We start from the raw sequence: 25,246 nt of genomic DNA on the forward strand, positions 1-25,246 counted from the left end.
ATTCATTTGGTAGAGTTAATTACCCAAATGCACTTTAAGAGTATATCGATATATATTGTTACATATGGGAATATTTCGATACATATATCGATAAAAAGAGCGATCCTTCAGTCCTACAAAGATCAAAAATATTATAGACTGTTTGAAGAGCTGTAGAACTACACCCAAAACACAGAGAAAGAGCAAAGTCTTTTAGTCTCAATCATTTTTAAATTAATCAAAAATTTAAGATCTAAAGAGTTGCATTTCGTTGAAAAACGCTACCGATAGGCAGCTGGATGAATCGCAAAATTTGTAAACAAGAACTCGCAACTGGTAACATTTGCATAACTCAATTTTCACTTAACCAATTCACAGCGGCCAGTGAGGAGAGTCGAGCGACAAGTCATCATCAACCGCGTAAAGCAATGCTAATGGGAACTAAAACAGGCTTATGATGATGATGATGATGGCCCAACAAAACGGCGACCAAAGCGCCAACAGCATTCGCAATCGGAGCAAACTGTATCGCAGCGAGAACTTCAAGTTCCAGAATATCATCAGTTGGATGCCGAGAGTGGGACGACGGGTAGAGCGACAGCGACAATTAGAGACCATTAGCCAGAGGCAGACCAATCAATCCATATTCAGACAGAAGCTGGCGCATTTCCGATTTGCGGACACGGGCGTGGGCGTGGCCAATGGAGGCGGACGATTGCAGCTGTTGCTGTTGCTATTGATTTGCAATTGCATTGGTAAGTGAAAAGTGCAGTAAGTTTTTGATAAATAACCAGTCATCGATAATTGTTGTTGTTATCGAGCTATCGATAGCTGACACATAACGATTATCGAACTAGCTGTAACTATCGTTAATATATATTTAACATTTACTCTATTAAATGATTTATCAATAATTGTATGCATTGCGCAGAATGTTTAGCTTGATAAATAATCAATTATCGAAATTTATTATTGTTATCGGGCTATCGAAAATTGTCACATAACGTTAATCGAACTAGCTGTAACTATAGTTTATATATCATGTCAATAATTGCATTCATTTAATTTTTATCAATATTTGTCGATATTTATCGACCGATAACAAGACGCTTTGCATTGTTCTTGCTTTAAATATATTGATTGCGCTGCACTATCGATAACAATATACAAAGACAATGAAAATCGATATCGTCTGCTTGGTTTTTTTATAATCTGCCATATTAATCGATATTGGTTTGATTTTTGTTTCGATAACAGACATTTCACTGTACATTTTTTTGTTTAGACTGCCGATATGAAAAGATATATACAGATATATATTTAATCCAAAAATTCGTTAACTGTTCAATCAATGTTTTTCTCTTCATGGCAATTAACCATTGAAATGAAGATATTTCCGTTTCAAACAAAATCTCCTCAGTGGGCGCCTTCGAGCCGGACTTTGTGATCCCATTGGAAAATGTGACCGTTGCCCAGGGCCGGGACGCGACATTTACCTGTGTGGTCAACAATTTGGGCGGTCATCGGGTGAGTGGTGACGGTGCGTCAGTTCCAGCCAAGGTATGTATCGGTTTTGAAAACGCAGCGTTTCAATTTATTACCAAAAAAAAACGTCTATCGTTTATCGTTTTATTTCTCGTTTTCGTTCACGATTCGCACCAGTTTCACAGTTGAAAGTGCACAGTATTTTTCAGTATATTCATTTTGAATCCGATAATAAATAATATGCTACATAAAAAAAATAATACTGCACAACAATCACGATTATTATGTAAAGCGCACCTACCTACTATATATATATATTATATTTAAGTAAATATATCATACTATATATTATAAAAATAAAAATATATATATATATAAATATATATTAATAGCACTCTGCATATTTCAAGCACCAAATGCACTACAAACAAACCAAAAAAAAAAAAAAAAAAAAAGAATCCTACAATAATTTCGACTAATAATACCAACAAAAAATATCTATATACAAAAGAGAAAGTAAATACCAGAAAATACCATCAATACCAATTGGTTCAATGGAATATACAAAAACAATAAAAAAGTATCTGTACATATGCATAGCCTTATATTCTTTTTATCATCGTATTATTATTAGACCTCGCCTTTAATTTATAACACGCAAAACGCCAGCGGCGAAAGAGAAAGCAATACATCGGGAGAAAGAGATAGCCAGCTGTATATATCTATATATTTACGCATATTTAATAAAGTACACGAGGACTGCGCCAAGAGGAGTGTTCGCAATTGTTGTTAAGAGCAATAAACAATTGCATGAAAATTAATTTAAAACAAAAACAAAAAAATGCAGACATTAAAATAAACAAAATTACGTAAAAAATTATACTAAATAAAGAAGCCGCAGAACAACAATGCAAACAAGTTAAATAAAGGAAAAAATAACACAAAACGCTGCGCAAAAATAAGAAGAACACGCGGCGATTACAATTACGTTTATTTAAAAAAAAATATACTATTTATCCTTTTATCCTTGTAATCCGTGAATCAACAAGATTATGAGACAATAGTGCCAAAAAAATTACAATAAATTAAATTCAACGAACCGAAGCTAGATGGAAACATTACTTCCTGTTTCTATCGGTATCGATAACAAATTTATATTGAAAATTAAAATATTAATTTTTTCTTGAAATACTTATTATTGAAATTAATAAGTACAACAATCTGAGGCTAGATGGGCATATGACATCCTATTAAAGGACTTCGTGCGCTTAACTAGTTTTAGGCACAGGGCTAATTCTATCGGTATCGATATCGATAACAAATTTATATCCAGAACAAAATATACATTTATTCTTGAAATATTACAAGAAATACATTAAATGAAGCTAGATGGACACATCACATTCTATTGAACGACAATTTCTTACTGACATCGATCACAATTTGTATTTATTAAATCGAGGCTTTATCTATATAAAAATATTGCAATAAATTAAGTACTACGAAGCTAGCTGGTTGGTAGACTTCCTGCTGTAGGACAATTACTATTAATATCGATATCTAATTTACATTGAAAAGAAATCTAAGAATTATCCTTGTAATATGATATTTTTATTATCTATCGGTATCGATATCGATAGTAAAAATATATTGAACAAATCGCTTTAACCTTAACAAATTTAGGATAGGAAAAAATGGAGAACGCGCTCTTCTTATTTTGCAATAGTTAATAGAAGTAGTTGGACACAAATCAATGCCATGTTTGAAATTTGAATCTTTAAAAGTTCCCAAGAAACAAGCAAATATCTTGTGTTGGAAATCGTGTGAGGTGTGTAATTAACAATACTGCCCTTTGCCAGTCAAAGAGCACGGAGTCAAAATTCATGTAAATATTATTTTGTTTTAGCCTTGAACAAAAACTGTGAATGCGCCCAGAGCGAATAGTTTAAGGGATTCTATTAAATCGCCTTTAAATGTAAATAAAATTTGATGCAGTCCGAGTTTTATTTTCATTTTGTTTTTACTGTGCTTCATTCTTGTTTTATGCGTTTCACACAATGCAATGCATTTTGTTTGCACATTGCCAACAATATCTGAATCAGGGTGTGTGTGTGTGTCTGAGTGTGTGCCTGGACGTAGTCGTGTGTGTGTTTTTGCATTGTGCAAGGCACGTCAAAGAGTGTTAATCAACGAAATGGCATCATAAATAAAAATGCCATTTCATATAAATCCTGTGATGCTTCAATCAAACAAAAACAACACAACAATTAGAGAGACAGAAAGAGAGAGAGAGAGAGAGAGAGAGAGAGAGAACGTGTGGGAGATGGGAATCGATACTCAATTTCATTTTATTTAAACAATAAATAAATAAATAAAATATTATCAACATAATAAAATAAATTGCATTCGCTTGGAGCTCACAAGAAAAAAAATGAAGAAAACAAAAACAAAACTCGAACCAACTGAAATTTAAAACGAATATGAAATGCCCTAAGCCAACATTGACTAAAAGAAAATTTAAAAGCATCAAAAGAAAATGCAAATAAAATGCATTTTATATAAATGTTTTTCTTTTTTTTTTTTTTTTGTGCGTCTGGTAAATTTATTAAAATTCACCTGCATTAAATATCAAATTCAATAAAAATTTATCAACAAGTTGGCAGCAGCTAACACATGAAAAGTCAGGCAAAAAATGCGACACAAAATTGATTTAATTTAAGCAGATTGAATAAAGTTTTGTTTAAAAAACGAAACTTTTTAAGCTTGATTTAATACGAACTTTAGGCACCTATTAGCAGGCTGTTGATGCCAGGTATGCAAAAATCCTTGGCTAAAGTTTAACTTAAGCCCAACTCACAGGCTAGACAATTTTCTGCAGATAAATTGGCAGCACTAACTTCCATTGATTGAAAAGAAAATACGGCTAAAAATACTAGTTTGAAGGCATTCCAGCTTTATTTTGCTGGAGCCTTCTTAAATACTTTTTCAAGCTTTAAGTTGTAAGAAACAAAGTTCAAATAATGCAACATAAATGACATTTAGTTAACATGTTATTTTCAGTTAAGCGTAAAGTTTAGCTCAAAATAATAAAAAAATAACGGAAGCCTAGTCTTAAGCTGACAATTTGTTAAGCATGCTTTTTGTATACGAAAGCCTTTAAACAAGTTGACAGCTGCGCATATCGGATTGTTAAATATGAGAGGAAATGAATGCAGAGTTGAAGATGAGATGTATCTCATGCCCAGCGAAAGGTTGGCTTCGCGATTGTTAAACAACGACTTCAACAACACGCAGCGAGTTAAACAAAGGCAGCGAGTAAAACGAGCAGCGAGTACAACAAAGGCAGCGAGTGCCGGGAACAACGAGTACGACAAACAAAATCGCATAATTGTCGCATTGTTTTCAGCCGCGTTTCATTTATTTTTATCTTAATTTAATCTCCATTACATTTCATTTTTTTTTTGTTAAATTTTTTTTTAATATATATGTATCTCTTTTCATTTCACATTGTTTTTTTTTTTTGGCAACAGAAATTTGAATAAAAATAAATTCAAGCGCACCGAGTTGAAACCGAAACAAACTTTGCACCATTTTCATAAATATACATACGTGTCTGTCTGTATGTATGTCTGACTGTATGTGATTGCTCGTGTTGTCCTCTATGTATGTGTAGAGTCCTCTATGTATGTGTAGTCCTGTAATGTCCTTTAGTCCTTTTAGCGCCGTAGTCCTGTATTTAGTGCTTTTGTATCCTGACTTTATGACATTTGCTCGCCGCTGTATTTGCATTTGCACAGAACAATTTATTTTTTCTGCATTTTTTCTCTTTTTTTTTTTTTTTGTTTTGGTATTCTTTTTAGTCACATTCACAATCGGCATCGGCATATCGAAATCCCTTGTTTTCGACTGGGTGGCAACTTCATGCTCTTCATGCCCCCGCACCGTTACTCAATAAATTTGCTTTATTGAGTAAATAAATAAAGTGACAGTCCGGCAAACAGACAGCCGTTCCCATGTCCCACACAATTCCCTGTCCTTTCCTGAATCGCTATTTATGGGTTTATAGCAGTTTTCCAACATCACTATTGACACGGCCCAAACAGTGGGCGGAGGCGTGGCAGTTGTCAGCATAGTCGCAGCTGCATTTGCATTCACTTTGTTTGCCTGTTAGCTCGAGCAGCTCCGGCAGCTCCGGCAGTTGTCATCAAAAATCAACCCATGACAGAGATTTTTCCGTGCAAATCACATGCAGATGGGTCTTAAAGTCGACTTAAAGTTCTGGCGTATCCGATATTATTTAAATACAATTTTGGCCTTTATTACCTTATTCCGTATGGCTTTCAGCTGAATTTGTCTTAACTTTTCAGTACACATATTTTCTCTTATTTAATTGTAAGATTTAAGATTTAAATAAGAAATTTTGAAAAATGTTGTAGAAATTTGTTTTCTATAAATATTTAAAAAGAATAACTGAAAAAATGTTTTTTTAACTTGATGTTTGTTTTTAACATATTTTGTTGACAATTAAATCAGTTAAGGGGTAAGATTAGCTCTATTATATAATCAGGATTGTTAAACCTATTAAAACCTGATTCTGGCAAATAACATGAAAGTATTTCTTTTGGAAAGTTATTGTTAGGCAGAGATTCAAAAGATCTGAAAGTCTACTGTCCGGCAGCACGATTTGCAATACTATTCTTTCAGTGTTGCAAAAGAAACCTTTTTTTTTTGTTGGAGATAAGAAAGCGACAAAAATACGATAGGGTCGTGTATGTATAATTCCAGATAGCTATAGATATACCTTAATTTTTAAATGCACGCAACACGCAGAATGTTGCACAATATCACATATTTTCTTTTCAAAGATATGAAAGCATTAATGAGAGATATATGTACATGATAATAGCTAGATGATTTCCGCTTACAACAAATATTCTTTGTGAAAAAAAAAGTGGAAAAACAATAATCAGTACGCAATAGGCAATATTCGCAGTTACCAACAACTTGCAACCACTGTGCGCAAAAAAAAAATGGAGAGAGAGAGAAACTTTAATTATAAGAGAAATGTAAACAAAGCGTTAAATTTGCCATCTCTGTTATACGCGCAATGTTTGCATATGAGGCTTTTGACTTTGTGATATTTTTGATGCCAAGCATTACGCGCCGGCAGAGGCTAGAAGCCGTTACGGCTGCAGCAGCAGCTTAAAGCTTTTAACTAAACTCAAAGAGATAGTCAGACGAGCGCACTGTGAGATTAGCACACATACACACACACACGGACACCCAGTCTCTCAGACTCTCTGGGATTAAGAGAGAGCATTCTTGTTCTGTTCGACTGAGTATGCGTGTGTATGTGTGTGTGGAGTAAACAGAGCCAGTTGCTGTTATTAGGCATTACGATAATGAAAACTGTCCAGCGACTGTTAAAATGTGGCGCGCCCCTCAAGGTAGGCAACAGTTTTTTTGTATTTGCGCTGGTATTCCCATTGAATATGCATGAAATGGGATGCATTGCAATTGTGCACAGATATGTAACAGTCAGAAGAAAGGGTATATACATACATGTATATGTTAAATGCATGTAAAAGGCAGGAGAGAAGATATATATATATATATATATTTAATGTATGTAGCATTCAGAAGAGAGGGAATTATATACATATATTTATGTTTAATATATGAAATAGGTAAGAGAAAGAATATATATATAAATTTTTATTTAATTATGATGAAGAGATGTTTCTTTTTTATAGAATTTTTAGTAGCAAGATTACAGTACAGGGCAGCTTCTAGTCGGTCTTTTTTTTTTTATTACTATGATTTTCTTTTTATTTAACGGTGTGTGTGTGTTTGTGTATGCTCGTGTTAGTTGTCGTTTGCATGCCTTAGCCTCGCCTCTAGCAACTGCACCCAAAAATCCTCACTATCCCCCGCCACCCCGCCCTTCCATATACATATCAAAAAAATATATATATATATATAAATTATACTTTCGATGGATTTTCTTCAGTTTCGTTTGCTAAAGAACATTATTTAAAAAGAAAAAAACAAAGAAATATCTGATCTAAGCAATGAAAATGCGGCCACAAATGTTAACTAATTTTTGTATGTTATCTCTTCTTCTTCGAAACACACACACACACACACACACACACACCCACGCACACAACAATCTAATACAATGGCCAACCGCAAAACCCAATTCCACTAATTGCACTTGAAATATCCGTAAACCAATTTCATATCCTTGGCCAAAAACGAACAACTTGCAAAAACTTGCGGCATCAACGAACAACAACAATGAACAACAACAATGAACAACAACAACAACAATGAACAATGAACAACAACAATGAAAATGGCGTCAAATTGCGCTGACATCTGACGACAACACCAAACGCTGCCGCCTGCAACCGGATTTTGGTTCTTGGGTTTGGTTTCGGGTTTGGGTTTTGTGTCTCTGGCAACTGGCAACTGGCAACTTTTTCGCCATTGTCAACGACACCGACACCAAACGACAACTTTTGTATCGTTGACACAAAAAACAAATCCCCCCCTCCCACTTATTCCCCATCCAACTGATGCCACCGCAACGAAACTTTCAACTAAATTCTAATATATCCGCAAATCGATTTCAACGAACTATCGAAAACACAAAAAAAAAAAAAAACAAACTAACTAAACGGAAATTGGTGAATGCGACGTTGATGATGCTGCCCGTTGACCAATAACTGCAACAACAACAACAACAAACAATAACAACAAACAACTCGCTTCCAATTTAACGTTTTCACGTTTGACAATGACAATGCGGCAAATGGGAATGGCTTGGCATTAACTATATGGCATCATGATGATGATGATGATGTTGATGATAATGATGATGACACCCTGATAATGACTCCCTAATGACATACCACAACAATCCACAACCCAATAATAATTGCCGCACAAATGTACCAACATCATTTGCAATCGTTAAAAAATTGCATCATTAATCTGCAATCTGCAAACTGTCAAATGAAACGACGGTAATGAAACGCCGTAACTGCTACGGCGGAATTGAAACGAATAAACATTTACTGTAAATAACAACTGTTAACAACAACAATGAAAATTGTAAATGCTCTAATGGAACATTTGGAAATGGAACATCATCTGCACAAAACAACTGTTAATCAAAACGATATGAATAAAACGCAACGTCTGACACAACGGAAATGAAACACAATGCAACACATGAACATTATATGCGTTGACCCAACCATAACTAACACAAAAATGCAACAATGTGAACTGAAACAATGAAATCAATTCATATTAACAAACAACTAAAACAACATCTCCAATTAAATTGATGGAAAATGGAATATGCGAATGAAATGAAATGAAACGATGGAAATGGAAATGAAACAACAACGAAATGCAACGCCAACGACATCAGGTCGCTTGGATTAAGGCCGATGCAAAAGCAATTCTGGCCATACACGAGCACGTGATAACGAACAATGATCGATTATCGGTGACGCACAACGATTACAACACCTGGACACTGAACATACGCGGCGTTAAGATGGAGGATGCCGGCAAATACATGTGCCAGGTCAACACAGATCCCATGAAAATGCAAGTAAGTATGCTAAAATATTCATTACCACAATATAATCATTTCCCGGTTATCGATAACAGTGCGCGTATTGAACCGATCTGAATGTTTTCTGTTATCTGTTATCGATAACAATCGAAAAACGAACCATGTACGTTAAGTAGATCGGCTAGCCACACTATTATACTTGATCTTTCCTTTAACTAAATAACTCATATTATGCCCATATGCCAAACGGCTGCTGTTATCGATAACAAAAACACCGATTTAAACGCATGTGCTTTAAGCGATATATATCGATGCTATCGATAACGTTTAAGCAGTGAGAGACATAATTGCGCAGTTAATAGCTAAATGAGCCAAAACAAAAACAAAAACAAAATCGAATCAAATATTTGCTCAGCCCCACCATAAATTGTTGTTTTAGCTGACAATAGTTGGCCTATCGATAAATTTGCCCTTTTTACAAAACTAACTATTGTGGACGAAAAATGAAATCCTTGAGCTAAGGTTGAGCCAAGTAAATGGATTTTGGTGTCAATAACTCGATAACTGCAATTTGCAAATTGTTCGCCAGAGCTGTCAACTCATTTGAAATATGAAAATATAAATATGTGTATTTTTAGTGTGGGTGAATGCACACGATTCAAAGCAAACATTCGGCTGCTTGGAGTAAATACATTTACAAATTTCTGTGAAATCCCATTATTAAACTATGCACTTGCCAGGCGCATAACGAAGTTTTATTTAAATTGTGAAATAGAAACCCTTGCTGTCCGCCTCAATGCTATCAAATTGCTTTGAACGCTTGGAAATGTGCCCAGAATATGCAAAAGAAACTTTTAACACGAGAAAAAAAGCAAAAATTAAGCTCAAAACAAGATGTGGAGTGTGCCCGACTAAGAAGTATATTTACTTTAGCTTTCAATCAAAGTTCCAATTCAAATTCGATGTGTCTAGCTCTGAAAACCATCGAGATATGCTTCAAACTCGATCGATTTTATCGAAATAATGAATATTCCGGAAGTTAAGAGAGATAAAATATATACGAAAGGTGTTACATATGCATAAAAACAATATACCCCTTGCCGCTCATATTCGATGGGTAAGCAAAAAGACGAAATGAAATGAAATGAAATGGAATTACTTTGGGCCTGCACTTGTCACATGCTTCTGACGGCATTTGGCAGCACTGGCGCTTGATTGCTGTGCGTGTGTGTGCGTGCGTGTGCGTGTGCGTGCGTGCAAGAGGTACGGGTAAAGGCAGTTTGCTGGCATTTAAAACGCGCTATTTAAACAATGAAACGCTTAAATGATACAAATAAATAACAAACAATGTGTGCGTCTGTGTGTGTGTGTGTGTGTGTGCATCGCGTTGCCAGACCGTCCACTGAATGCGCCTGGATATGTGCAGCATGCTTGCGCTCTTTCAATTTCATTTCGTTCCGTTACGTCACGTTTCATTTCGCCGCACAGCGTCCCATGGCGGCGGCAGCGACGGCGGCTGGTAATAAAATCAAGCTAACCAAGCGAATTGAGTGAAAGGCAAATATGAGACAAATAAAATGCAAACACGGGCCGCACGCAGTCAGCCGAAATCTCGACACAGGCAGCTCGCGCGACTGCCTTTTTTTTTAAGCCTTTTTCGAGGATTCGTTTGCTTTCTTTTTTCCCACGTCTCTGTTCTCTTCTATTCGCTCGCTCTCTGCACGCTTGGCACTTTTTCGGGAAGTTGACTTGATTTTATGACGTAACTGTCAACAGCAGAAGCAGCCGCAACAACAACAACAGTGCCAAAAATAATTTACAATAAAAGGCAAATGACACAGGCAAATACGCTAAACGTCACACATACATACGAATTTAACAGTTAGTCTAAGTGCTGATTGCAGCAGCAAATCATGCACATATCTACATACATATATGTATGTATATGTATGCGTATGTACGAGTGCGGAGCAGTATACATACATATATACATATATAAATGAGATGTTACAGTTATCTGTCGCGCTGCTCTTGAGCCGAAGGCAGCATAGGAAAAAGAAGAAAGGCAAAATATTTTATGTTCTATGCGAGTTTTTGGCAACTAACTCTTGCAAAATGAATACAAGTCAGATAATATCCAATTGCTACGTGCGCAATACACACACACACATACACACACACACACACCATAGCTAAATTCCAATTTGGTTTATGCTTATGAAATCTACATATGTATGTACATACCCAGCTTTATGACGTCACAGAACACAGCAGCGTGATCATTGAAATCTTAAGATGCGCGCAATATTTAACTGCCTTAATAATTATGTTAAACACAAAAAAAAAAAACATGTATTAGCACACACAAATTTGCACACACGAAATACTTTTAGCCCGCGAAACACTTATCGAAAGAAACGCAGTTTAAGGAAAACAACCGAAGCTGCTCGCTCTCGAGCAATTACAAAAATCTAAGCGCGCGCCCGCCGCCAATGCTACGCTCTAGCACGAATATGGGGAGAGAGAGACAGAGAGGAACAATATTAACTTACCAAATCTCTTAAGTACAAGCGTGATGCAAGCTGCCGCTCTTACATTTTGTCATCTGCTTTGCTATTTCTCTTCTGTTTTTGTTTTTTTGCCTACGACAAAGATCATGCAGCAAAAGTCGATTAAGCTTGGCCTTGCATATGTTAATGAGCGAGAGTGAGAGGGATATAACATGTAATTCGCACAGTAGAACAAATTTGCTGAAACTGCAATAAAAAAGAAGTTACTTACTTATACATATGCATATATATGTCAATAAAGTTTATTTTTTTTTTTAAGAAGTAATAAAATAAGATTTATTGCTACATGTAGAGAGATCAAAATGGAATTATCCATAAAAAAAAACGTCATTGAAAAATGCAAAAATACTAAAATACCAATTTATGTTCATTCTATTGTTAAAGACAGCCACACTGGAGGTTGTTATACCGCCGGACATAATAAACGAGGAGACCTCCGGCGATATGATGGTGCCCGAGGGCGGCTCCGCGAAGCTGGTTTGTCGCGCCCGCGGCCATCCCAAGCCGAAGATCACCTGGCGGCGCGAGGACGGGCGCGAGATAATAGCACGGAATGGCGTGCATCAGAAAACCAAAGGTGAGTCGAACAGTGTGGCCGCGCTACAATATCAAACTGTGTGACCGCATGTCAAACTCTGGAAATTTTCTGTTCCATTTTCACGCAAACACAGCCATCTTGGTGGAGGGTGAAATGCTGACGCTGTCGAAAGTCACGCGATCGGAAATGGGCGCCTACATGTGCATCGCCTCCAACGGGGTGCCCCCCACTGTCAGCAAACGCATGAAGCTACAGGTGCACTGTGAGTATATGCCAAACAAACTTGTCCAAGCTAGCCGAACTATTATATACACTGTCCCAGAAATTTTAAATATATACATACATATACTCCTGCAACCTATGCAACAGGAGTTTATTTCTTCTATTGATAGTCTACGTCGATAAATATCAATGAATATCGATTTGTATATATCGATAAATATCGATTTTATCTTAAATCTTAAATATTACAAGAGAAAAAATTTAGTATGAACAAAGGATTTTGATCGAAGTTGCATTATCTGACACCATATATTTATCGATAGCTTATGCTATCGATAAATATCGATTTCAAATTAGAATTTTGAGAATTTTTAGAGGGCATCTGCCAGTCGGTCAGTGTACAGTCTTCTGCTGCTATTGATAAATGACTTTTTGGCTGGCTGCTAACAAATGCTTTGATTTATAACCCCAAACGCCAGGCGCTACAATAATATTCATAATGTCTCGGATGTGCGTGCAAGTCTTTTGCACCAGCTACGACACCCTACCCCAGCCTAGCTACACCCTACTTTAGGCGGCGGCAACCGCAGCATAACGCAATAACGCGAACTGCAAGTGTTTCCGTTTCGATTTCCGCCGCCTTTCGAGGCGCCAAACGCGCCAAATGCATTAGGACAGCGGCTAGCTGCAGGAGTGGCAGCGAGTGGCAGAGGGGGAAAAAGGTTGGGGAACGGGGGAGGGGCGTCTAGACGGGCGGCACTTGGCGCAAACGTCACGTTTCTGTTGTAAAAGTTGAGCAGCTTTTCGCCCGTGTATCATGTGACCAGGGAAATTGTGAATGGGGCAGAGCATACAGCCCCCCTCCCCCCTACCCACTGTGCGTACCAGCGGCTGCTGCAGCGCATTAAACTTAATGAAATTTTTCTGCAAAGGGGCAACAACAGCAAACAAAAAGTTAAAGAGGCAGAAATAGCGTGTGGGTGTTGGGACAGGTAAAATTGAATATATGTACATATGTATGTATGTATATATGTGTATGTGGGTAGAGGTAGGGTAGAGTAAGGGGGGCGTGGGCGTGTGCCTGTCTCCCAGGCAAAAGATTCTATCTGCAAATTATATTGACACGGCCAAAATGTTCGCACCTCAATGGGCGGCAGCTGCTGTGCGAGTGTGTGTGTGTGTGTGTGACACACTCTATGCCCTACTCAAACGTGCCCCTTCCCACCTCTTGCCACCACCCCCCTGGCAACGCGGCTCTGGCAAAGCGTCTGTCGCCGCCGCCGCAAAAATTAATTTCCATTTTTTTTCCGTTATTTTTTTTTTTCTTTCTCATTTGCTTTTTTTCTTTTTCTTTTTCATTTCATTTTTTCTTATCTTCTTTCTTTTTTTTTTGTTTGATTTCATTTCATTTTCGTGTCCTCTTCTGTCTGTCTATCAGTCATTCGTCGCCCCGCAGCCCGCGCCCCCCGCCCTGCACCCACGCTTGCTTCTTTATTGCTTTTGGCTTTTGCGAGTGCGTCTCAATTTCAATTTAAAAACTCCATATGCTCGCATACCGACCCATCCCCCCACCCCCCGCCCTACGCTTACCACACACCACTCTCCTCTGGCGCAGTGCAAGCATCTCTTTTACCACAACTTCGCCCTCGCTGCACAGAAAACCCCGTTCCCTGATTTCTTTTGCTCTTTGACGTTGTTTTCGTTTTTTTCTTCTTCTTCTTCTTCTGCTCACGTCTTGTTGTCTTAACCTGACAGCAACAGCCACCCCTTTGGCCGCCCGGCAGCCCCCTCTGGGGCCTGTCCTTGGCGCATTTACCGCTTGATTTCTTAAGCGCTTTGCTTGATTGATTTTAATCAGAAAATTAAGTGGATCCTTGGCTTTTAAATTTCTCCAGTACAAATAAAAGGCTGACAGGCTGTCAGCAGGGGATGAGCACAAGGCGAGACAGCAAAAGAGAAATAAAAAAGAAAGTGGAGGTGAGAGCATTCATTAAAACTACACTTTGCATTTACCCAGAGACACTTTAAAAGCTATCCTTTTTTTTCTTCTTTCCCGGACGTAAAGTAAAGGAAAATGTTGCCCGAGTGAGAAAATTGAAGGTCAAAATAAATTAAGAAAATGGGTTTTGGGTCAAAATATTTACTTAAATTTAGAAAATGTACTTATTTGGGAAATGGACTTGTCATTGTCATTGTCATTGTCATTGTCATCGTCATTGTCATTGTCATTGTCATTGTCATTGTCATTGTCATTGTCATTGTCATTGTCATTGTCATTGTCATTGTCATTGTCATTGTCATTGTCATTGTCATTGTCATTGTCATTGTCATTGTCATTGTATTGTCATTGTCATTGTCATTGTCATTGTCATTGTCATTGTCATTGTCATTGTCATTGTCATTGTCATTGTCATTGTCATTGTCATTGTCATTGTCATTGTCATTGTCATTGTCATTGTCATTGTCATTGTCATTGTCATTGTCATTGTCATTGTCATTGTCATTGTCATTGTCATTGTCATTGTCATTGTCATTGTCATTGTCATTGTCATTGTCATTGTCATTGTCATTATCATTATCATTATCATTGCAAAATATGGTGGTCTCTTAAGGCGATCGTAATAATAGCTCCATTATTATTTCATTATCATTATAATTGCAAATATGGTAGTTTCTTAGGCTTTTTGGGATCGTAATAATAATTTTATATGATTTCTATCTATTTAATATTAATTTGTTTATGCTCCCCGGCTTATTTCAATTTCTATATAGAATAATAATCAAAATATTATATAAAAAATAAGTTTCGTACAATTACTTCCTAGTTTATTCATCTTTTTCTTAAGTTTTCTCTGTTTTGGTTTTTCACCTGATCGCATGTCAAGTCGCCGTTAGAGCAAATAAACACGAAGATCAAATAGACGAACAGCTGTGTTATTGGACTCAACTCGGACGCGATCTGTACAGGTCGCTTGGGTAAACACAGACGAGTATGTGAGTGAGAGGGAGAGAGATTAAGAAAGCGGGGGGATAAGAGAGATAGAGGGTTGATGACGCAATTGTTTTTGCCATTGAAGAGCAGAAAGCATACAGCTAAGCATACAGCACATGACGTAGAGCCTAGGCATTAGACCCCAAAGCATTTGACTATAAAACCCCAAAGAACTGGGCTAAACCCAAGTCAGTTCCCAACTGCGAGTCAGAGAGTATGCGCACCTACATCCTTGTCACATTGTTCGCCGTAGTGGCCGTGGCAGCTGCACAGGGCCCAGGCGGTGGACGCGGCGGTCCAGGTGGTCCTGGTGGTCGCGGCGGTCCCGGTGGCGCTCGTGGCCCGGGTGGTCCCGGTGGTCGCGGTCCAGGTGGTCCTGGAGGTCCTCCTGGTCGCGGTCCAGGCGGTCCAGGCGGACCTGGAGGTCCTCCTGGTCGCGGTCCAGGCGGTCCAGGCGGACCTGGAGGTCCTCCTGGTCGCGGTCCAGGCGGTCCAGGCGGTCCAGGCGGACCTGGAGGTCCTCCTGGTCGCGGTCCAGGCGGTCCAGGCGGACATGGTGGACACGGCGGGCATGGCGGACACAAGCGTACCACCACCACCGAGAGCAGCACATCCACTGGCACTGATAGCACCACTGTGGCTAGCACCACTCTGGCCAGCACCACGGAGGCGAGCACTACAGTCGCCAGCACAACCGAGGCAAGCACCACAGTCGCCAGCACCACTGTGGCCAGCACCACCGAGGCAAGCACCACAGTCGCCAGCACCACCCTGGCCAGCACCACGGAGGCGAGCACCACGGAGGCCAGCACCACAATCGCCAGTACCGCAGCTGACAGCACCACCGAAAGCAGCACCGCGAGCCCAACCACCGGTTAAGCTGCTTCTTTCTCATCTTTGGCACTTTTGAAAATGTATTTGAATAAACGCATAAAAATTCTTATGTAAAAACCTTCTTGGTTTTATTTTCGCTATCTAAAAACCGACCCCATAAAGCATATAGTCAAATGCGTTGACCGTGTACATCAAATCGATAAAACTGCACGGAGAGATACCCTGTTTAATATTTCGTTTATTAAATCTTTGAGCCACACTTTCCATGTAAAAGGGTTCGAATTTGCGAAAAACGTATCAAATACATTTGTTACAATCATTTTTGAAAATGATTTTGAAGCCAAAGCAAAAAGTTGCTAACTTCTCCCCAATTTTCCACAGTTGCGGGTGGAACTTCCACATTCCAAGAGGCGCGGATTATGCGATATATGTGAAACACCTCTCGAAATGAATTTGAACAGAAATCTTTTAAAATGAGCTTGAGGTCGGCCGTTATAAAAAATGTTTTCATGCAACTATTTCTCGCCAATTTTCCACAACCCGGATAGAATTTCCCAAAGCTCCGTGACAGCTTTTTAGCTCTTATGATCATCAATGAATCAGTCAGATCATATAGTCAGTCAATCAGTCAATCAGTCAGTCACTCAGCTAGTCAGTAAGTCAATTAGTCAGTCAGTCAATCAGTCAGAGAAGCCCCCAACTGCCTTTTACATACACTTGCACACAACTGGTATACCCGTTTACCCATATTAAATGGGCTTAGGGTATGAAAATTACACATACGCCGCGTGTGGCGCTTTGTAATTTCAGCTGCTGCTGCTGCTGTTGCTGCGGCTGCTCCTGTAACAGCTGCAAAACTTTATTAGAACAAATTGCATTTTCAATAAGTGGTAGGCAATGCAACAAAAACAAAAACAAAACACAAGTAGAAGAAGAAGACCCACAACAACAGCGAAAGAGAAGCTAAGAGATTGGAGCAGAGATTACAGCACATGCGACGCTAACAGCACCATGACATATGCTACATTATTTGGAGAACCACACACAAACACACACACACACACACACACACACATGGACACACACACGCACACACACACACACACAAACATGAAAGGCATGCACAAATCCAATAAATTGACCAATAATGAACGGTTGAACGCAAACAATGCCAGGAGCCAGCGGGAGCTGACAGTTGGAACGCGGTGGGAGGTGCAAAGAGAATAAGAAAAAAAATACAAATAAATAAATAAAGGAAACACAAAAACATGAGAAACCAAAGTTGAAAAGCCAAAAACAATGATGGTCAGTGGCAAAGCTCAAGACAGACCCAAAAACAACAGAAAAAGAAAAGAGAAAAAAAAAGAATTCAAAAAAAAACCTCAAGCTGACACAAAAGCGAACACAAAAGCAAGCAAATCGCCAAAAAAATGCAAGTCATGCAACAGCAGCAGCAACAGCAGCTGAACGAATGCGCAAATACGCTACCTAGGCTTACGTAACAGAATGCTAACAGTGTGTTTTAACAGTAGCTAACAGCATGTTCAGAGAATGCTTACAGTATGTTATCGAAAAAACAGGTTAACCAAGCCCTAACATGGATGGAACAGAATGCTAACAGAGTGATAACAGTATGTTAAACAAGTGTACAATTTAATTTAATTTGATTTGATTGAGGCAACATAACAGCATGCTAACAGTGTGCTAACAGAACGCATACAGTACGTAACGAAAAGGCAGCTTACGAAACAGAATGCTAACAGAGTGTTTCATTCAATTTGATTTGTTTGAGATAACTTAACAGCATGTTAATAGCAGTTTGCTAACAGAAGGTTTTCAATTTTAAATAAATGAATTTTAGCAGACTCTTTACATATGCTAAACATGACACAATATGCCTAATAATATTCCCATTGCCTTCACTGTAAGCTGCGTAACTAATATGCTCGCTCAAGCTAAATGCAATGGGTACAGCCAAAGAGATACTGCGTGGGGAGGGGGAGGGGCGCTACTAACAGCAAAATAATTCATTTTCAATTAAAATCGTATCAGTTGCCGTTGCTGCCATTAACAAAATAACGGCATTTCACAGGGTTTATCACAGCATCAAAATCGCTTTTGAACCAATGCGCTGGCTCGCAAGCTAATTGCCCGCCACGACGGGCGGAGGGCAGGACTTGGTTATCTGTTGCATCCAGTTGGCAGCTAGATGATTATGTTGACCAACTTGTTCAACCACTTTCCCTCTCTCCCTCTCTCTCTATCTAACCCTCTCTAATACTCTCTCTCTCTCTCTCTCTCTCTGTCCACAGTTCATCCGCTGGTGCAAGTGCCAAATCAATTGGTTGGCGCTCCGGTTCTAACGGATGTCACATTAATTTGCAACGTGGAGGCATCACCAAAGGCCATCAATTACTGGCAGCGCGAGAATGGTAAGTCTCCTGGCTTTGCCTTATTGGTTTATTGGCGATTTTTTTTTGTATTCTCATTGTATTTTCACCTTTTTTGTGTTAAAAACTCGGCACGTAGCATACCCTGTGCTCATGTAAAATGGTTTGAAGACAAGGTTGACAGATCTGTAGAAAATTGCCAATTTTTCTGCATGGCAAAATATATGTCTACTTTATCGATATATTATCGATACATTGTGATATATAAAATATAAAATATCGATATATAACACATTTCGTATCGATATATTAATTCGCCTGGCTAAAACTTGTATTTTTATTGCATCGATAAATCGATTAATTTTTGCAATTTATATCAAACGCCTATCGATAGTAGTTCCTATAAAATGTTTCTGTATGTTTTCTCACTTATTCTTTTTCGTAACTGTTGCGACTAGTGTATTCATTGCATCGATAAATCATTTTATTGTAGCAAGTACTATATATCGGTAATAGTTGTTATCGATAATATACCGATTTATTCCTTAAGCTTTCTTCCCATCTGTCATATCAGACACAGTATGGGATAAAAACGATATACATCCGAGCGATATTCGAATCGAATTGGTGCATTTGCTCTTATCAAATTACTTATCGATATGTCGCTATTTTCTTGCAATATATCGATAGTCGATTATCGTTAATCGATTTTTACAACTTTTAATCAAAGCTCTCAATTCCCAATGTGAATCTGAGCACAGGTATTTTTGGAGTCGTGCTCGTCTTGCTCGGCTTTCGTTTCTACTCTTTCACATGGCTTTTTTTTTTGTAAGTTTTCCTGTTTTTGGTCGTTGATTTTGAGAAAGCGAGAGAGGGGTAGAGAGAGAAAGAGGAAAAGAGACAGCTGAAGCTTTATAAACCCTTCAATGCCGCAATTTGTCTTTATTTGGTTCGTGTTCGATGCTCAAATATTTTCTTGCTGCCCGGCAACTTCTGGAGCCTCTAGAACCTCGCCCTGTTTTTTTTTTTTTTTCTTTAACTCTTCTATTTTCATTTTTTGTTCTTTGGTGTCAAGTGCATTCGACGTATATTGCAAACGTGACATGGCATGGCACGAGCTGCCATCATTCAGCCAGAGGTCTGCAGGCATCGCAAATGTCATCATCAAAATGGACTTTTCGCTTCAGTTTCCTTACTCCCTCTCCTTGCCACATTCCAAATTTTCATCTGCCTTCGCCTTTCGTATTTTGTTTTTTTTTTTTGCAGGTGAAATGATTATTGCCGGTGATCGGTATGCGCTCACCGAAAAGGAGAACAACATGTACGCCATCGAAATGATTCTGCATATCCGGCGACTGCAGTCGACCGACTTTGGCGGCTACAAATGCATCTCGAAGAACAGCATTGGGGATACCGAGGGAACCATACGATTATATGGTAAGTTGACGAGAGCACAATATGAACTAGTTCCTTGTTTAAATGAACTGAGCTTGCCAGCCCGATTGGCATCAATAGCTTTTTCATGTATGCTGTTTGTTCAAGCTTAAATGAGGCCAAGATCTTTGAATATTTATTGAAAATTTGAACTACCATTTTTAGGCAGGACTAACTAATGAACTTGTTCTCTGATCAGTCTGATGTTAGCTAAAAAGTTAAATGCCTTTTGCTTTATTCTTTTGCTGGACTAATGCAAATAGTCAATTGATGTGGTTATTAATAAAATTAACTGCTCTTTTGTAGGCCTTGACTTGTAGCTTACAGTTCAATTAATGAACTAGTTCGTTAAGTCAGTCGGGACTTTTCCGATAAAACTGATGAAACTTAATGCTCAAAGTCCACATAATTCTCTTGTGAACAACTTCGAACCGTTTAATTAGCTGGAAATCTTTCTCACTCTTTTAATCTTTTTGGTGTTTTAGCAGGAACGAGTTCTTTAGTAAACAGCAACTTTTTACTATTTATATCATGTTTCCTTAACATGAACTTTGACTCATTTGAACCGGTTCATTTCTGGTTTTTTACTAAAGTTTTCGATTTTTATTTACTTTTACCCTCAGAAATGGAACGTCCGGGCAAAAAAACTCAACGCGAGGAGGATCTTAATGAAGTGACGGTAAGCCAAGCATATAATACACATACCACACACACACACACACACACACACACACACACGCACCCTACACAGACACATACAGAGAACACATTTTATTAAATATTATTTGTGTGGAATATGCATTTACTTTGAAAACTGGCTGCAGAAGAATGAGGTGGTGCTGAAGGAGAACCGGCACGAGGATGGGTCGCGCAATCAGAATGGTCGCCTGTACAAGGACCGCAGCCAGGAAGCGGACATCGGCAGCGGAGCAGCCGCAGCCGCAGTCGGTGGCTGGTCAAGAACAATGCAGCTAATAAAGCCATTTCTATTAGCTCTATTTGTATTATTAACAAGCAAATTGTGCGGCCAAACAAAGGGCAAACGGGGCTGGGGCCAGCAAATGGAACTGGAACTGAAACTGGAACAGGAACAGGCATGGGCAACTGAATTTTCGTATAGAGTCGAAAGATCAACGACAAGGACAATGGGCATGGCCGGCCGTTGCCAGGGCAGCAGTCGTTACAAAGGCCGTTCAATATTATAGCTTAATTAAATTGTTATTATAAGAAGCCTAACAACAACAACAACAATAGGAGATCTGCAAGCCCGCCCTCTCCACAGAAATAGACAAACAATAGCTACCGAGAGGCGAGTTCTTTTTTCTTTTGATTCAATTCAATATGAAAAAAAAAATACACGTATTGCATAAGTAGTTAAGATTAAATGGAAAATGACAAAAAAAAACGCGTTTAAATGTTACCTCGTTAGTGAAAAAAAAAAGAAAGAAAAACTTAAGTAAGATATGTCAAAGTTCATATGTTAATCTATTTGGTTCCAACAGGCTTTAGCTACTTCAAGTATTATATTAACGAGAAAGCAGAACGAGCTTCGGTTCGCCGAAGATTCAATACCCTTGCAGACAGCCAAGCGGAAGAGGTATGTCACAATATACTCTGATTTTTGCCCTCTTATAAGTAGTTGTCTGATATTGATATTGATATAGATTTTATGTCTACTTTTGTTTTTTTTTTTTTTTAAATCAAGCAAATCGCAGCACTAGGATGCATTAACCAACACTAGATTTAGGAACTTCGGAGTATTTATCAGCACTAGAACTTATTTGTCTTTGCATTGCCCATCACTAGGTCTTTGCATTGATTTTTGCTCGCATGTTCCGAGACCTAGTGTTGGTAAATGCTCCCTAGTTCCGAAACCCAGTGTTGCTTTCTAGTTCCGAAAACTAGTGTTCCGAGACCTAGTGTTGGTTCACGCGCCCAAGTTCCGATTTGCTCAACATATATAAAAAAAAAAAAAAAAAAAAAAAACTAGCAAATTTTAATTTGAATTAGAATCAAACTTTCGACGAAAAGTTCCTATGAAATCCACAAAAAAAGCTAAGTCCGTTTAATAAGATTTTGCGCAAATCAAAGATTTTTAATTGCTCAATTTTTAAAAATTTTTAGAAAAGATTCAAGTCAAAATATACAATTTTTCAAAAATATTTCAAATGCTTTATATCGATCCGTTTTGGACAATAGTTTGAATAAGGTTAAGGTAAAATAATGTGTTGAGTATAATTAAAGAAAAACAAGAATGTGTTCATAAGAAATCCCTGAAAATTCCTATAACTATATAACTATATGCTTTACCGATCCGATTCGAACCAATATATTAGCTATCTTATTAATAATAAAAGATATTTCGCCAAGTTCCATCAGAAGAAAAGTTCAGTTTACATGGAACACTTGGAATACCCTCTGCAAGGATATGAAAAAAAGAAAATCCCAAATCACAAGCATAACATAAGTAATATCTTGAATACCTAATGAAAAATGAGACTCCCATTGAGCGCACCCCCATATCAACCCATTCTAGTTGTCTAAAGTTTCATTCTTTTAGGTTTCGTAAAGTGTTTCATGTTTGTGTATGGTTAGGTTAAAGGGGGGGGTTGGCCTGTATATACAATTAGATATACCATATCTATGGAATATTTCAGCTCAAATCATATTATTAATACATGTTTAGGCAATTAAATGGCATACGATATTGTAAATATTCGCACCAGTAGTGTTCTACACAATTTTTTCTAGTTGATAAATATTTTTTTTTTTACTTTTGCTAAAGTTTTGTTCAGTTTATTGATAATAACCTCTTCAAATGCCGCTAAATATTTGGAGCTACACGATTTTCCCAGCTGCTTTCGCTTAAAACCACAACAACTGGTTCACACGATGGTTCAAATATTGATATGCGCAGCGAGACTGGTTCAAATGCGCATTTAATCTTCTACATCCAATCAAAAACAACTGAACTGGTTCACTGAACCTAGAATTTGCACATAAAATCTCATATCTATATTTCAATTTGCTTAAACGGTTTGCTCTTTCGTGTCAAACACGATTAATGGTTCAATTATTCAAGTGAATTTGCACTGGGAAAAAGAATACAAGTTCGAATAGTTCGTGAAATTCAAACTGATTTGGAACAGCACCAATTGAACCAGTACGAATCTACGCCACGCGAATCTCAACAGCTTTGCTTTATGGACTTAGTTCGAAAGAACAGAAATAAAATTTGCTCAACAAAACCGAAAATGAACCAGTAATAAAGACCCTTGGTTAACTGCGCTACACTGAACTAGTTAAAATGAACAAATTCGCATAGGCAAATTGAATATGATGAGCTAGTTCCACGATCTCCCTTTCCCACTCTCTTGGCTGAACCGTTTTGGTTCATTAACTTAGCTCAAAAGAAAATGAACCAGTTCGATCTTGTTCAAATGAATCAGCTCACATAATCAAATTGAACCAGTGCAAAAATTGAATGAGTCATTTTTACGATATTCCCAACCAAATAAATCGCTCTCTCCCTAAACTAAACTAACATACGTAAATGCATATGTGTCTGTATGTGTATGTATGTATATGTGTTGTATATGTATGTGTATATGTATTTATGCAATACCAACGTGTGCGCGTTCAGCTTAATTCAATGTTCAATATTGTGTATAAATATGCAACAAGACAGAAAAATGTGCCAAATGCATCTAAACCAAAAAATAAACCACAAAAAAAGATATATATAATATAAAAGAGATATGTATGCGTGTTCGATATTCAATATAGCAACAATAAAATCAAATAAATGAACACATATTTGTAACTAAGTATAATAATCATTAGCCCGAAAATAACTAAGAGCAGGAAATAACAAAGAAGCTACAATAAATAATACACAGATTTGTGACATGAATCGGATATGTTCTAAATTCTAGATCCTCCCCCCCAAAAACCAATTGCTACTTAAATAAAGTACTACCGATTAACCCAGACGTACTCTGACTTAATATACGTACCAAAAGATAAATCAATGTATTAGTGAAAATGTGAGCGGAAGCTGAGGACAGGCACAGCGAGGCAGGAAGAGAGATAAAGAAAACAAAATTTTAAAAATAATAATACAAGTTTATATACCTAATATACATATTATATATATATATATAGTATATAGAAAAGATTGAAGTTTTTTTTTTTTGAGATAAAAAAGATATCGCATAGCAAATCAAAGTTACATATATAAGTAAAATATACCTAAATCAACCAAAATTATATTTAGCAAGAATTCAAAGAGATCAACTCTGATTAAAGCTAAGTAAAAGTTAACTAAGTTCTTCATGTGAAAGCCCCATTAAAAACTATTACATAATATAATAAAAGAAAACAGACAAAACAAAAAACGTAATGCATTCAATGTCTACGCTACAGTACATCTCCCAAAAACAAATAAAAAAAAACTATAAAAATATTTATAAAAAATACCAAAAACTTATAAAAAAAAAATTCAATTTAAGAGTGAAAATACTCGAAAAGTACGCAAAAACTACTCATTGAAAAAATACACAAAACTATGAATTACAATAAACGCAAACGAAAACAATTTGAAATGTGTTACCAAAGTTTCAGCATTATGCATACTAAATATCTGAAACATTTAATAGATCGGCAACCAAATTGTCTGTCCCTATGTTCATGTATATATGAAAATTATTTGTAATTTATAATTTTTATTGTAAATTCTGATCAAACACACACAGGAACAACAAAATGCCCCCAATATGCAAATAAAAAATTGATATATAATAAACAAGTGAACAACTGGAAAATAAATGCAAAATAAAGAAAAATACGTATGGAAAAAATGATGGCAATTGAAATTTTTTAATAACTGCTAATATTTGCTGCACAGTATTTTTTTGTCTTCTGTCTTTTGGAATTTTAAATGCTATTTATTAGTTCAACATGCCAGCACGGAAAGTGCAAAGTAATTTGTAACTTTCGCTTTTACATGAGCTTTAACATGGACTTTTACACGACTTGCATATGATCTTCAGCATGAGCCTTAACGTGAGCTTACAATGCGCTTAAAAAAAATTTAAAAATGGAATTTAACATGCGCTCTAATGGACTTTAACATAGATTTTGCCATGAGCTTTACCATTATATTTAACGTGGACTTTAACATGGGCTTCATCATCAGCTTTAAAATAA

General features: G+C 37.4%; 2 protein-coding genes across 3 annotated transcripts in view; both read left to right on the forward strand.

The window, feature by feature from the left end:
- DIP-beta (Dpr-interacting protein beta) overlaps positions 1-24,864 on the forward strand; it is a 74,772-nt gene extending 49,908 nt beyond the window's left edge. The window contains exons 2-10 of one of the 2 annotated variants that reach the window (XM_032440488.2): positions 358-734; positions 1,370-1,539; positions 8,909-9,094; positions 12,013-12,205; positions 12,300-12,428; positions 18,527-18,646; positions 19,871-20,041; positions 20,662-20,717; positions 20,863-24,864. In XM_032440488.2, the coding sequence (XP_032296379.1) occupies positions 434-734; positions 1,370-1,539; positions 8,909-9,094; positions 12,013-12,205; positions 12,300-12,428; positions 18,527-18,646; positions 19,871-20,041; positions 20,662-20,717; positions 20,863-21,243 (1,707 nt within the window). In that variant the 5' untranslated portion in view covers positions 358-433 and the 3' untranslated portion in view covers positions 21,244-24,864. The remainder of the gene's footprint in view (positions 1-357; positions 735-1,369; positions 1,540-8,908; positions 9,095-12,012; positions 12,206-12,299; positions 12,429-18,526; positions 18,647-19,870; positions 20,042-20,661; positions 20,718-20,862) is intronic. The other variant, XM_032440489.2, reaches the window with a different exon arrangement.
- Positions 15,568-16,331, forward strand: LOC116652259 (collagen alpha-1(XVII) chain-like). Its single transcript, XM_070209884.1, has one exon. It carries the CDS (start codon positions 15,597-15,599, stop codon positions 16,257-16,259), a length of 663 nt encoding a protein of 220 aa, XP_070065985.1. The 5' UTR covers positions 15,568-15,596; the 3' UTR covers positions 16,260-16,331.
- Positions 24,865-25,246: the final 382 nt, after the last annotated feature.

The sequence above is a fragment of the Drosophila virilis genome, chromosome X, assembly GCF_030788295.1.
Source record: "Drosophila virilis strain 15010-1051.87 chromosome X, Dvir_AGI_RSII-ME, whole genome shotgun sequence".
Lineage (NCBI taxonomy): Eukaryota > Metazoa > Arthropoda > Insecta > Diptera > Drosophilidae > Drosophila > Drosophila virilis.